This window comes from Heterocephalus glaber, unplaced genomic scaffold (genome assembly GCF_053883595.1).
Source record: "Heterocephalus glaber isolate CG9 unplaced genomic scaffold, H.glaber_assembly_v1.0 deba00000943, whole genome shotgun sequence".
Taxonomy (NCBI): Eukaryota; Metazoa; Chordata; class Mammalia; order Rodentia; family Bathyergidae; genus Heterocephalus; species Heterocephalus glaber.
This window is the reverse complement of record NW_028258175.1, coordinates 9,226,056-9,240,864: the sequence shown is the minus strand read 5'-3', so window position 1 is coordinate 9,240,864 and position 14,809 is coordinate 9,226,056. Positions and strand designations below refer to the sequence as shown.

Here is a 14,809-nt window from a genome sequence, read left to right as displayed (position 1 = left end):
AAATTCTGGTGTTCTTTTCCATAATAGGGTAACTATCGATAACAATATTGGAAAGTAGGAGAAGGGATTTTGAATGTTTTCAACATAAAGAAATGATGTCTATGACTGTAGATACGCTTACCCTGATTTACACGTTACAGTGTATACAAATATTGAAACAGCACATGGTACCCTGTAAAATCGTTCTGTTTTTACATCAGTTAAATTTTTTTAAAATGCTGAGTAGTTTGTAGAAACCTAAAGTAAAGCATGGTCACTGTGTTTCATAATAGTGTATTATATACTTGAGATTTGCTAGGAGAGTAGATGTTTTCCCACTACCCACCCACAAAAGGTAACTAGGTGAGGTGATGGGTATGTGAATTAGCTTGGTCGTAGCAGTCATTTCACAAGGTATGCACATGCCAAGCCATCATGTTGTACATTTAAATGTATACGTTTTTACCTCCATGAAATTGGGAAAGAAAAAAACTCCCTTCTTTCCTTACACTCAGCCTAACACACTGATGCCCACCTCCTACTGCTTTTCAAATGTTAGCATTGATTTTTCTGCTTTTTTTTTTCACATTGACTTACTCATTTCAAGATTTCATTTCTGGCACCACATTTCCCACCAGATAGCCAGAGCTTTGAGCACCAAGTTTTATAATTAAAATTCTGTCACATCCCCCAAAACAGTGCAAATGGTGCCATTAAGCCTGGCAGAAAACATTTCGTAAGCATTTCACCTAGTAATTTAAATATAATACTTCTGGCAGTATGCAACTTGGGGTATTTTTAATTCTAATTAGAACACTATTACTGAACATTAATATTCTCTATATGGTGCTGTTGTGGCTCCATGCTTTGGTTTGGCCGTCAGGCTTTTAAACAAACAGCTTGGTTGGATGGCTGAAGCAGCCTACATGGTTTTTCCTGGCCTTTGGGAATCACCAGTCCCAGGCATAATTAGTATAAATCAAAATCTTCTACACTTTGACAGGGAAATGGTATGTTTGAACAGCAGCTTATTAAAATGACCTACTTAATTTAAGGAAAATACTGTATCTACTTGGATGGTAACCTGGATACCTTCTCTGACTCATTTCTCTCCCTCCTTCCCTCTCTCTCTCTCTCTCTCTCTCTCTCTCTCTCAGAAAAGGAAAGGGAATGGAAAGGCCCGTTCTACTTCATCCAGGGTGCAGACCCACAGTTTGGGCTGATGAAGGCCTGGTCCACCGGGGACTGTGACCATGGTGGTGATGAATGGAGCCAGGAGATCCGCCTCACGGAACAGGCTGTTCAGGCCATCAACAAACTGAACCCCAAACCCAAATTCTTTGTTCTGTGCGGTGACCTCATCCATGCCATGCCAGGTAAGACTGGTATTGTTGTTTATGACCTTTTCTCCTTTACACAGTCATGACCGTGTGTGGGCAAGAAAAAAACCTGATCTTGCTCCAAAGACTTCTCTATTTGGTAATGGCTCATTCCTTCTCCTCAAGACTATTGTAGTGTCACTGAACATCAGAATTTTCCTCTCCAAAGTGCAAGGAATGTAAGCACTCCTTTTATATTTAGAATTTAGCAAGATTAATCACAGTAATTAGGCAGAGCTACAGTTCTGCTGATCTGAGCTTTATATGAAAAATGGACCAGATTCCCCCATGTCACCTTTCTGTATTTCCAGGAACAGACGTGAACTCTTTCCAGATACTGTACTCATAAATGTAGCCTTCTCTCTTCTTTCTTCTTACACGTTCATTTCTCTCATATTTCTGGTGATTTTTTCAATTACAAGTTAAGGAAATCCAACTTAAACTGGCTTAAATGTTTTTAAGTACACATTGCCTCATGAGACTGTAAAATCCAGGGGAAGATCTGGGTTTCAGGTACAGCTGAATCCAAGGGCTCAGAGATTATTGTCAGGGCTTGGTCGCTCTATCACTCACCTCTGCTCTCCTCTGGTTTGCATACAGATTCTCTCTAATGGCTCTTGAGAGCTTTAAGTTTATATCATTTTTTTTCCCCCCAAATCTTAACAGAAAGTCTAATGAGAGTCAGGGGCTCGTGAGGTCAGCTCCACTGCAACCACTTGGTCTGAAGAACAGGATGGTTTCTCTAAAGAAAAGTAAGATGCCAGAAATGAAAACATAACAAATAACAAATGTCTTCTGGGACTGTCTTCCCCCTTTTTTTCCCTCTCTACTCTGATATCCTTTTCTCCCAGGCAGGGCTAAAGCCCTGTGAGCAGGTATAAGCAAGTAGAAGGTAACCCCGCCCATCATGGAAGCAGGGTCCCTTCCATGGCCTCTGCCCCTGACCTGTGTCCCTGCCTCTTTTTAGTGGAACAGAGTTGACCTGAAGATCATGCCAGAAACTTCAGCAGTGCTGTGAATGTTTGTTTTGGGCTAACTTTACTTGTAGAGTAGGACCTGCCATGATTTCCATTTCTTCTGGAAGACAAGGCACCCTGCAGGAAGCCTAGGTGCATCCGTTTTTACCCCTAAGCCTCACTTGTTAGCAGCCTTTCTGTCCAGAACAAAGGCCAGAGTGAGGTTGTGAAAATGGAAAAGGGGAGCCAGAATTTTCCTCTCCAAAGTACAAGGAATGCAGGCATCAGGGAGAACCCTCATCTTCCATTTACTTATATTTCACACCAAGTCATATATGTGCACATGTCCATGTACTTGAGAACCCAGTGATGCCACATCAGCACTGGTCCTATACAATGGTAGCAAGAGTAGGAAAAAAGGGACACAAGCCAGGGAACAAAGCTGTTAGAACCCAGGGTTGCCGGCCCCACTATGTGCTACTGATGGATGTGTGAATGCAGATAAACTCCTTAACTTCTTAGGACCCCAGTTTCTGAGTTAAGAGCCCATGGAAGCAACAAGAATTAAAAACCTCAACAGTCTGGCCTACATGGTACAAGGACAACAGCTCCATACCTCTGCAGTAGAGATTACCATCCAGCAGGTCTGTACAGAAACACATTTGCAAGGATGGTCCTGAGTTTGTCTTGTAGAGAGGTAAAATCTTAGCTGCTGGGTCTTAACTGCTTATAAACTTGCCCACCCTCAGTGACTTGTGGCTGAGAGTGTGGCCAAAATCATGCACAGGAAGTACTTCCAGAGGAGTTAGAAATAATAAAAGCCAAGGCAGTATGTTAACTGATGAATGCTACTTATTAATTATTAAGTTACTTATTAAACAGATTAATGCTACTTCCAAGTGGTCTGATGTGCAGTTAGCTGATTTCTTTGGGATATGGCTCTAAATGCACATTGGCATGTACTGTCACTCTAGACCACACGGTGAGCGAAACTTCTGCTTCTGTTGGACTCTTGAACATAAGATTTCAAATTTAACCATTACTTATTCTGTCCAGTAGTTTCTTTTCTTTAAAAACAGACTATTATGGAGCTCACTGGGAGCTGCATGGGATTATGTAACATGTTCTTGTAGCTGTTTACTGACTTGTTCTGAGTTATGTTAATGTATTCAGTCATATTTCAAAATCAGATTTAAAATAAAAACTTTCCATGCAATTACATTTCCTCTTAAATAGAATGTATTGAACACAAGGAAATTAAATCATATAGTTTTTATGATCAGTCCTAACAGTTGATCAAAAGACATTGTAAATGTGAACTGGCAGATTTTCAAACATGTATTTCATATTCAGTGAGACTGGAACAGAATTCATAATCTCTTCTGAAGATTTACTGTTTTGTGGGGTTTTAACTGAGCCAGTGAGAGGACTGTAACTGTTTTGAACATCGCAGTCTGGGAGTAAACAGAATGTTTATCATTTTTTAATATGCAATAAGTGGCTTCCCTCTCATTTAGCTCAAATAGAGGGGTAGACACTAGAAAAGTAATTATTTGCTTTGACTGCTTAGCACATTGTTAATTATCAAACGCATATATTAATAGGCAAATAAAATCAGAAAGCATTCTTTTAGTTCTACTGTAAATATCTTGGTCCAAGTAGATTTAAGTTCAGAATGAAGCAAAAGAACTTTTAGAGTACTGTTTTTTAAATGAAAGTAACAATATGCTTTTCCATTATAAATATCATCCATCCGCTAATATTCCTTGTGCGCAAAGTGCCAAATACAGAGGTAGATGCTTTGGATACATTGGTGGAAATAAGAGACTAGGTCCTTCTGTGGAGCTTAAGTCAGGCAAGGGAAGCACAGAAATAATGATAGAAAGAAGAGTGACCAGTACCAAGGCCCACAGGGACAACCCCGAGAAATTCAGTCTTCTTTGTTTTGAAACACGTGTTTTTATCCTGCTAACATTGTGGTTATCTAAGTATTTTCTTATTTTATAATGGCTCCCTATGGGATTAGCTCTATTAAAAGCAGCAAATGAAGATTTGTACAAATATGGACGCCACTGATTTTCAATCCTTCACTCTTAAGCCTGGGGTTACTTTTGTTGGTCCTCATGATGTTGTGGCATTGACCCATGGGTAGTGTCCCTAGGAGCCTTGTTAGATTTCAGCAGTTATGTGTGGAGCTGACAAATCAAGATGTGATGGTACAGTTAGGGAGCAAGAGAGTTCTGTGAGCCTTAAGTTTGCTACTGGGCCGGGGATTTAGCTCAGTGGTTTCGCTGCCTGCTGTGCAAGCTCAAGGACCTGAGTTCGATCCCCGGTACAAAAAAAAAAAAAAAAAAAAAAGAAGTTTACTACTAACGTATAGCTGTCCATCCCTGTTTATTAAAAATTGCTGTAACCTAAACAAACATGATGTTACAGATTGAATTCATCCTTTGATGTAAAGTTGCCTCGAAGAGTTCTCTGTGTATTGCTTCCACTTGGGGAACTGTGACTTGATTCAGTTTCATGTGATGAGGTAGCCTCACAAATTCCTCTGTTCTTTAAAGGAGGCAGGCCTGCATTGGCGATATTCATTAGACTGTGTATTTGGTTCTCGTAACTGCTATAATGGCTTAAAACAACCCACATTTACTCTCTTAAATTTTTGGAGGCCAGAAGTCCCAGCATGAATCTGCAGGGCTGTGTTCTTTCTAGAAATTCCAACATCTTTTTAGAAATTCCCTTCTTGGCTTCTGGTCTCTTCCTCCACTGTCAAAGTGAGCAACATGGCATCCTCTCTCCTCTCTGACCTCTGTTCCATCTTCTCACACTCTATTGCTGTGACTGTCCTACTTCCTGGCTCTACAGACCTTTGGTACTACACAGGATCATCTCTCTATCTCAAGATACTAACTTAATCACATCTGCCAGTTCCCTTTTTGCTGTGGAAGATAACATATTTACAAATTCCAGGAATTACATTTGGGCATCTTAGTGGGAGAGAGCATTATTCAGCCCACCACAGGTAGCACAGTATGGATGGAATTCAGGGCATTTGGGTTCTATTACCTCCCAGGATCTGTGCTTGTAGCTCACCTGCTCATGACGGTCTTGCAAAGGAGATGTCATTGTGATTTTTAACTGATGGGGAAACTGGCTTGGCAGTGAAGAACCTTTCCCAAGGCCACTAGTCCTGGGCACGGTGGACTCAAGTTCATCTGTTTCTAGGCCTCATGCACTTCCCACTACAACTTACTTAGAGCTTGTTAGAAACAAAGAATCTACCAGGTGTGGTGGCGCAAGCCTGTAATCCCAGCCCTTGGGAGGCAAGGCAGGAGGATCGCTGTGATTTCAAGGCCAGCCTGGGCTACATAGTGAGTTCAGGGCCAGTCTGAACTACGTAGTGAGACCATGTCTCAAAAATAAAGAAAGAAATGCAGAGTCTCTGCCCACCCAGAACTGGTGAGTCAGAATTGGCATCTTTATGAATTTCCCCAGGTGAACCTTAATGACAATAAAGTTTGAAAAGCACTTGATGGACTAAAATGCCTAGGGGCTCTGTTTTTGTTTTGTTCTGTGTTTTGTTTATTACTTTAAAACATATGTATAATTTTCATGTGTTTGCCAATAGTTAATATAAATTTTCTTCAAGTGTTAAAGTTGATGGTTTTTAGCAAGAGAACCATCACTCCTTTAGACTTGTAGTCAGCTTTCAAAGGAAGTACTTTTTAAGTTTATAGATTTTGATTTGCTTCTTAAACAGGTTGAATTACTGACAGAGGCTTCCCTTGCCTATTGAAGACATCCACAGCAGGACATTAATAAAATATTCAGGAAAACAGGCATACACATATGCCTGAAAAGGATCTGTACATAGTATGTTCAAGAGAACTAGAACTGAGCCTCTGATGTACCCTTATCTACCCTTCCAATCTCTTTACCATTCCAAAATTCAGAAAGCTCTAAAAATTAAGATTTTTTTTCTAAAAGTAGAAACTAACTTGGTTGGCAGCAAAATTGCCCTGAACTGACATGAGATTGTTTATAGTCTTTATTTATCTTACTTAGAATACTCATATATTTTGCCAGCAAATATCCCTCGTTTCATTATAGGGTGCTTTTGGAGCCCCTGCTCAAAGTATTTTTTTAATATATACTCTGCCTTGTATTACCATTCTGAGGTTTGAAGAACTCCAATTTTAAATGTGATCTGACCCAGAAAGTTTTGAGTAAGAATTTATGGATCTGCAGAATTGATACTTTGGGATTTATAGATGAAGAAACCTTTATCACTAGAAGCAGAAGCCTTTTCCTCATTCTGATTTAATGTTCTTCCCTAAGTTAACTTCCAAATGTCTGTCGCACAGTACCCATATTTTAGTTTCAAAGTTAAAATGGTCCCTCACATCTTAGGGTTGAATTTTTGCAACCATTTCTGTTGAGACCAAAGTGACTGAATATGCAAATGGAATTGAATTCAGAAATGATTCTGACAAATTGGAGGAGAGAATGCAAGCACAAAGATGGTATTTGCTACCAATAAGTGCAGAATAATCCACTTAGGTAGAAGAGTCTTAACTTCAAGGTAGGGAAGGGCTGGGGTTCTGCAGATATGGCTATAGCAGGCTGTAGAGGAGATGAAGCCAGTCAGTGACATGGTGGTGAAGAACAGTAGACACCATAGGAATGTCAAGTAGAACTCCTGATCAATGGACTCGTGCTTTTCCTTAAGGAAAATGAGAGCTAAAAAGTAAAGTTTCATTTGGCTTGGTAACCTTCTCCTTAAATTAGGTCCGAAGCCTGGGCCAAAGTTTCAGTAACAGTAGCTGTGGCCAGATGAATATCCAGACTCCCCCCGGCTCAGCAATGTCTATGATAAATGTATAGAGTTGGGGAATAAAGCTGTTGAGCAAAGATGGACTGCTTGGTTGTGCTGGGCTTCAGGCAAAGAACAGAGGCATTTGTCCTTCTGTAGTTCACACAGTCCAAGGGGGCTGATACTCATTTTCCTCAGTCTGGGCAGACACAAAAACATGAACATAATTCTGGTATAAGCAAAGCCTCCAAGGCATAATTTTGAAAACTAAAGCCAGGATTAAGGCTCTGGCCAGGGGCCTTATCACATCCCTCCAACCTCTGGAAGTTAACTTTACCCTAGGCTTAGTTCTAAATTCCTAGAGGGCAATGGATGGGTGTGCGGGTGTGTGTGTAGGTGTGTAATATTGTGCCACTGTTAGGCATGTAGAGGTCTTCAGTGAATGCAGATCAGATAAATCAGTGTGTGTGTTCTAGATTCTTAGCAAGTAGCATATAGGAGGTACCCCACACATTCTGAAATAGATGAATAAATAAATTTAACAAATCAGTGTGTTTACCTTGTACCAGGTACTATTCTAGATTCTTGTACTAAAGTGAATGAAACAGACAAAATCTGTACTTCACCTTAGAAATAAAGAACATGAGTACATGAACACATGAAAAATTTTTATTCTAATCTCTTCTAGGAGTCAAACTAAAGCAGATATGGGTCTTTTATTATTTTATTAGATTTTTAAAGTGTGCAAGCAGAATGTGGGTAGATTCTCTTTGTAATGATTTCAAGTCTACATCTAGAACAAATCATGAACCTGCTCCCCAGTTCCATCTCTTGAGGTCTCCATAGTTAAAAGTGTGCATATGCATAGATAACCTTTTCTTAAGTACTATTCTCTGGTTTATTTTTTACCCGTCCATCTCTCTGGAATTTCCTTTTGTTGGTACATAATAGATATATGTCAGGCCTTTAATCACTGCACTGCATTCCATGCATGGGAATTTCAAAGTTGGTTAATCCGCTTCTCTAATCATAACTAGGAGTGATGATTTCCCTGAGAGATAACTTCGGGTTGGAGTTAACCTAAATAACCCTGCTGTGAGCATCTCAGACTTGCTCTTGTAGAGTTGGATTTCTTGAGGTTGGAAGTTGAATTGCGTCTGCTAGGTTTGGGATCTACTCTTGCCATTTGCTCTAGGTGGACACTCTCACTTTGCTTTTGGGTTCCCTGGAGGACCTCTCTCATGGACAGAGACCAATGCTTTCCTTCCATGTGATCTGTTTTGTGCAACTCATGACCTCAGCCCCTGTCATACAAGGAGAATAAATTCCTGTACTGCCAGCCACATCTCAGAAAGTTTTTATTGAATCGAAGTCCTTTTGTCCACATTAAAGTATGACTTTTGTTTTGTTTTTAAGAAGCTCAGTTAATTTCCTCAGCTGTGTACTTAGTCTTGTGTTTTAAAGTACCTACTCCAGGTTCTAAGAAATGCTAAGATTTAAAGACAATTTGCCACGCAGTTTACCATACAGTTCTATTTTCCATATAGGAACAGAAAGGGAGTTTTTTGCATGAAGAATGTGACACCTTAGTCAAAATCCCACCAGGCTCTGGAACAGACCAAGGCTGGCTACACTCAGCTTTTCCACCAGGTCATGTGTAGTGGAGTGCTGAGCAGTAACCGGGGAGCAATCAGTCAAGCCCCTTGGCTCCCCCCTCTTTCACATCCATTATGAGTGCTGTGAAAGCATCCGAGCAATCAGTGACAATACCTCCCTTCTGCTGAGGCTGATTAAAGTGGTTTGAACTAATTTACCTAATATTACTAATTAGGGAACTTGGAGCATTACTTGAAAAGTTGTTTCTGATTAGGTGTGTGATCATCCTCCCACCCTGCCAGCATCTGTCACATGGTGACATGGCGGAGGAGCCTTGCTGGCTGCTATAACAGTGTCAGTTCTTCCGAGTCTGGGCATCTTAACCCTTATTGTGCTTTGGACTGCTGGCTGGTTTGTGAAGCTTCTGTTCCACATCACCGAGTCATATTTTTGAATACATAAAATGCATAGGACTTCCAAGGAAACAAATTAATATTGAAATATGGTTATCAAAGTATTTTAAAAGTATTTGCTAGAATAACAATGTTTCTTTGTTGATCTGTGTCTTAGTTACTTTTCTCTCGAAAATTCTCAAGACCCAAAGTTAAAGGGGAAAGGTTTATTTGGCTTACGGCTCATAGAGGGTTCAGTTCGTAATTGGCTGGCTCCAAGGCAGGGTAGCAGAGGGGCAACAGTTCATGGCAGCAGAAGACAGCAAAAGCAACAACGGCCCTTATCAGTGTCTTTCTGCCCCTTTTATTCTATCCAGACTACCAGGATTAGGGCAGTGCCAAACCAATCACTCATGTGTAATGGTTTAGTAATCACATGCCCCTAATTCCAGCATCACACATTCTAGATTCAACTACCGCTGAAAAAGAAAGCCCTACCTCATCCGCATGAGGCTTTGGGGGGACATCTGCACACAAGCCATAACAGTCTGCTATATAATGGTCTGATATATACAAACTCTTAACAGCAGGGCTAATAACTACCCTACTTTCAAAGTGGCAATGAATTCAATATATTCTGCAGGATGTGCAGCAATTGTAATGTGATGGGAAATAAATCTGTGTGATTTCTGTGGAAGAGAAAGTCACAAGGCTTTAATCCATACCTCTCTGAGTTTCTGCTAGCTTCATAATAGAAGGAAATGACAGATATCAGAGGTTATTGCAAGTCTAGTTTTTTTCCCGGTCCATGGTCAGAAGATGAACCCCAGATACCCTTGGCTTCAGATTAAGAGCCCATGCATGTATGCATTTCCTCTTCTGCTTTGACCAGCTGGGGCTGGTTCTTCATAGTCACCATGTGGATGTTATAATTGAACAAGGTATTAAGTCAGTGGCAGAAATTCTATTTTTGAGTTGATTTTTTTTTTTTTGGTACCAGGAATCGAACTCAGGGCCTCATATTTGCCAGGCAGGCATTGTACCACTGAGCTACATCCCTGGCAGAAACTCTATTTTTAGTTAAAGGTCAGAAGGCTTCTTAATTATATCTCGGGAAAGGTGGATATTTGATTATTCAACGAGGAGCTGAATAATCGAGACTAGTTGACAGTTGCCATTTGATTAATGGAGTAGGGGTGGTTCCACAGTCTTTCTCTTTGGTTTCCAGCATTTAGATTTAAAAAAAAATTTTTGAGAGCCTTGGCTTGTTTGTTCCATGAAACATTTGAGAAGATTTAAAAGGAACAAGAGCATACAATAAGAAAATATAAGAAATATAAGTCAGAACCAAAGAAAATATAAGTGTATGTAAGACGTCAAAACCAGAGGCAGAAACAAAGGGGGCAGATCTTATGAGTCCTGGTGGTTAATTCAGTTAAGCTGAAATTTCAGCCAGAAAGAGTCAGCAAAGCAAAATTATAGCTATATCTAAGAGAAACATGGCTTTTCCTAGAAAATCTTAGATTTAAAAGAAAAATTTTAGAAAGGCTTTCTTCTGGGCACCAAGTAATAGTGTCCAGAGAGAAGATTCCTAGGGGCAGGTTTCTTAACCTGGGTGTGGGATTGATGAGCAGGGTTTGCCCAGCCAATGTGCCTGCTCACACTGGGCAAGTGCAGGGTTTTTGCATAAATGCCTGAGGGAGAGAAGTAGAGAGAAGATCTGGACTTCTCATCAGATCCTTTAAAGGCTCTATGGTAGGTGACTGTGTGTGTCAACTTCACTGGGCAAGGCAGTGCCCAGTAAAACGCTATTTCTGGGTATGTCCGTGAGGATGTAGCTGGAAGAGATTAGTGTTTAAAGCAGTGGACTGCATCTCGAAGACTTGACCTCACTTATGTGAGCATGAGCATCAGTCCATTGAGGGATCAGATAAGACAGAAAGGGACCCAAGGGCTAAGTGGCCTCCTCTTTGATGTGAGATATCCATGTTCTCCTGCCCTCAGACATCAGCAGACTCAACTAAATCACACCACGAGCAGTATGAGAACCCCCAAGGAACCAAGGAACAAACGCAGCCTTTAATCTCAATGCTTCTGTGTTCTGCCCCCACCTAGGGGTGCTTAGGCTTGTGGTGGAGTATGTCCCAGGAGGCTGTTAGGCAGGAGCCAGTGGCAGGCTGCTCCAGACACTGGACCAGCCCTCTGAGCAGAACAGCAATGAGTCCCTCCCCCCACCCTTCCTGGGGCCTTCTGGAGCCAGTGAGTGGGAGCTGCAAAAGCTTACAGAGCCCCCTGGCACACTGGCATGGTACGGGCAAAACTAATGTCTTCTAGCTTTTGCTTAGCTGACTGGAATATTTATGTCTTCCTTTTATTGTTGTTTTTGCTCTAAACACTTAATTTCCTGGAATTAGAACATTTCACCTCCTTGATGGACCTATTTTCTGCAACTAAATGAAGTACTAAAAAGGGGCACAATCCCAAAGGAGTTCAATTATCGGGGTCTAGTGATCAGAATGCATAGTGAAAAATATAATGAGAAGTTGGAAAATGAAACATTTAAATCCTGAAACTGCTGAGGACATATATTTTGTAACCTCTAGGATTTAGGAACTTGCCTACACGTTTGAAATTCTATGTTGTTCCCCTGTTTCTGATAGTTTGTTGGAAAACCATTGCAGGTTCTGTTCAGTATATAGTATTTGGTTCATATAAAAATTTATTATTCCTTTCTTTGTTTATTTATTATTAGGGTGAAATATTGCTACTGTACTCCATAAATATATTTGTGAAGAAATTTTGTATTGATCTGGAAGGTAGCAACTTTAGAAATTTTACTTGGGCAACGTACCTTCCTTAATCCTATTCTTTTTTTCCAAAAGCATATTAGAGCAAATTTTATATGATACCAAACCCTATCATTATGTCAAACAGTTAAAGACTTTTTATTAATTGTATGCTAAGTTGTTTAATACTACAGACTCAACAGTGAGTTGCTATAAATATCTGGGAGCAGCCAGTATAATAAGCTGTAGACTTCAGATACAAAATTAACTGAATCTTGTCTAATAACATGTGTAATTTGAAAACCAGTAGAACCTGATTAAGCTTAATCTGTTAGCAGTGTGGTGCCAGATCACTACATGACTGATGTTTATGCTTGCAAAGTTTTAGATCAATGAATTTACATACCTCAATTAATTAGGGAAGATAATGAAAGCGTTAGAGATGAAAAGGATTATGGCTCTATAAATTCTCTGGTACTAGATGAAAGTAAATGTGCTTAATCAAAGGAATAAATCATTTTCTTAAGTTCCACTCATGGCACTTTATGCCACCATATTCCCAGACCTAGTGGGAACATGGTTCATATGGTAGAACAGTTTTCTTTGAGACTCCCCCCACTCCAGTCATTGTCAGTTGCAGTTAGGACTTCAATTCATTTTACTCATTTGTTTTCTAATCATTAACAGCAAATATATTATCAAGAGTCATTAGGTTTGTTTTTTGTTTTTTCTCGGTACAGGGGATTGAACTCAGGATCTTGCACTTGCAAGGCAGGCGTGGTGCCACTGAGCTAAATCCCCGGCCCTATTAAGGGCCTATTTATGTGCCTTTACATTGTTTATCAAGAAACAAGCAGTTCTGTCTTCAGGAAGTGCACAGGTTAGTCAGGGACAGAAAGCATAAGGATGCACAGGTAAAACAAAATGGCAGCACTGTGAGTGACCAGGTGTGGTGTGGTGCTGTGAGGCCTGTCACCATGAGGCCCCCATCTGGTGTGTAAGCATAAGAGGGCTTCTGCTAATGCTGAAGTAGGGTTGGATAGCTCGACCATGCTCAGGCTTTAAAAAATCAAATTGCTGTAGCTGGCCGTGGTGGCACACACCTGTAATACCAGCTATACAGGAGAGACTGAGGCAGGACAATCTCGAGTTCAAGACCAGCTTGAGCAATTTAGTGAGACTCTGTCTTAAAGTTTTTAAAAGGGTTGAAGTTACAGCTTAGGGGCAGTGCTTGCTTAGCATGCGTGAGGCCCTAGGTTCAATCTGTAGTACCTCCAAAATAAAGCAAGATTAAAAATAAATAGTACGAAAAAGATATTCAGGGAAAAAAAAAACTAAATGTTTCTGGCTCCACTGACCTGTTTCTAGGGGGAAAAAAAGTACAGTTCAGGGCTTTTCCTGAAATATGATGGAAAATTATCAAGCTTACATACACTTGGATATATACAGCTTTTTATTTTTAAAAGATGCAGACAGCAGCAAAAAGGACAGCATTTGCTTACCTTGTTTTTGTTGGCATCTTTCTGCAGCAGAATATGCAGATGTATTTCACTCTTGTCAGTGGCCAAGACACCAGCAAGTATTTAAGCAACCCCATTTGGTGGGCACTTGGATTGTGCCCAGTGTCCTCCCGTGACCAAGGCCAGGGAGCCCTTTCTTGAGCCCACGCCTTTATACATGTGCGACAGTTAAGAACGCAGGCTGGGAAGGCACATGGCTTAAATTCAAATTCTGACTCACTTGTTTACCAGCAAGATAACCTAGGATAAGTTATCCATTCTGTCTGTAGCTGAATTTCCTTATCTGTATAATATGGATAATAATGGTGTAAGTTTCACTATGAAATTAAATGAGATAATCTATAAAAAAGTGCTTAGAACACTGGCTGCCGTTTAATGCCCTCCACTAACTGCAGTCACTTCTGCTGTTTTATTTTTAATAATGGCTTTATCCAGTTGTAATTACCATCCTGTTCATCTATATATATATTTTTAATTTTTCCCCATTAAGTTTATTGGTACATTTTAGGTATAAAATACAGTTACATTCATCATTGGGATCTTGTTCCTTTACATGAGTATCTTGATTCTTATTTTTTTCCCCTTCCCCTGCCCTCCCTTCACCCCCTCCGCCCTTCCCTATTTGCAAAGACTTTGTTTCCATTTTTTCCATTTCTCATATTTTTTCCCTTCTTTCCTTTCCCCTACCCCTCCCACTTCCCCTACTCCTTTAAACCTTTTCTTCCTATTACACAATATGAATTATACATTTTTAAAATTACAATATCAAGATCTAGAAGACAGTACCACAGATTTTAGAGAACTTAAAAGGATATAGAAAGCATATTACAAAAATCTTTTTTGAAATAACTTTGACAACTTCTAAGAAGTTGACTCTGAAGGAAATATAAAATTTGAATAGCACCTATTAAAAAAAGTATATTCCTAGCTTGAAAGCCTGTCTATATGACAACAGGCTCATATACATTTTAACTGATAAATTATATCAAACATTTAAAGCAGAAAAAAGAAGGAACACTTCTCCCCTCATTTTAGGAAAAAAACATTGTGCTAATACTAAAACTGGATAAAGATAATAGAAGAAGAAAGTATGAACACAGATAAAAATTTGTTTAACAAAACAAACTATTAGAAGTCAGATCTGGCAGTATGTAGAAAGTGGTTTTATTATAGGGATGGGAGTGTTGGTTCAGCATTGGAAGATCCAGACCCAAAAGTCATCATTTTAACAGAGGAAAGGAAAAAGCCATATGGTCCTGTCACTAGTTGGAGAAAAAGTATTGGACTAAATTCTACAGCTGTTCATGATAAAAGCTATCAGGAGACTAGATGTAGAACAGAACCTTCTCAACAGATAAGCCGTGAACTCCATACTTCCAGCAAAAACC

General features: G+C 39.9%; 1 protein-coding gene across 9 annotated transcripts in view; it reads left to right on the top strand.

Moving 5' to 3' along the window:
- Cpped1 (calcineurin like phosphoesterase domain containing 1) overlaps positions 1 to 14,809 on the top strand; it is a 149,493-nt gene that overhangs the window by 21,187 nt on the left and 113,497 nt on the right. For 8 of the 9 annotated variants that reach the window (XM_021237329.2, XM_087208917.1, XM_087208919.1 and 5 more), the window contains exon 2: positions 1,137 to 1,355. The exons of the other annotated variant lie outside the window; for it this stretch is intronic. In XM_021237329.2, the coding sequence (XP_021092988.1) occupies positions 1,202 to 1,355 (154 nt within the window). In that variant the 5' untranslated portion in view covers positions 1,137 to 1,201. The remainder of the gene's footprint in view (positions 1 to 1,136; positions 1,356 to 14,809) is intronic. 9 annotated transcript variants of the gene reach the window in all.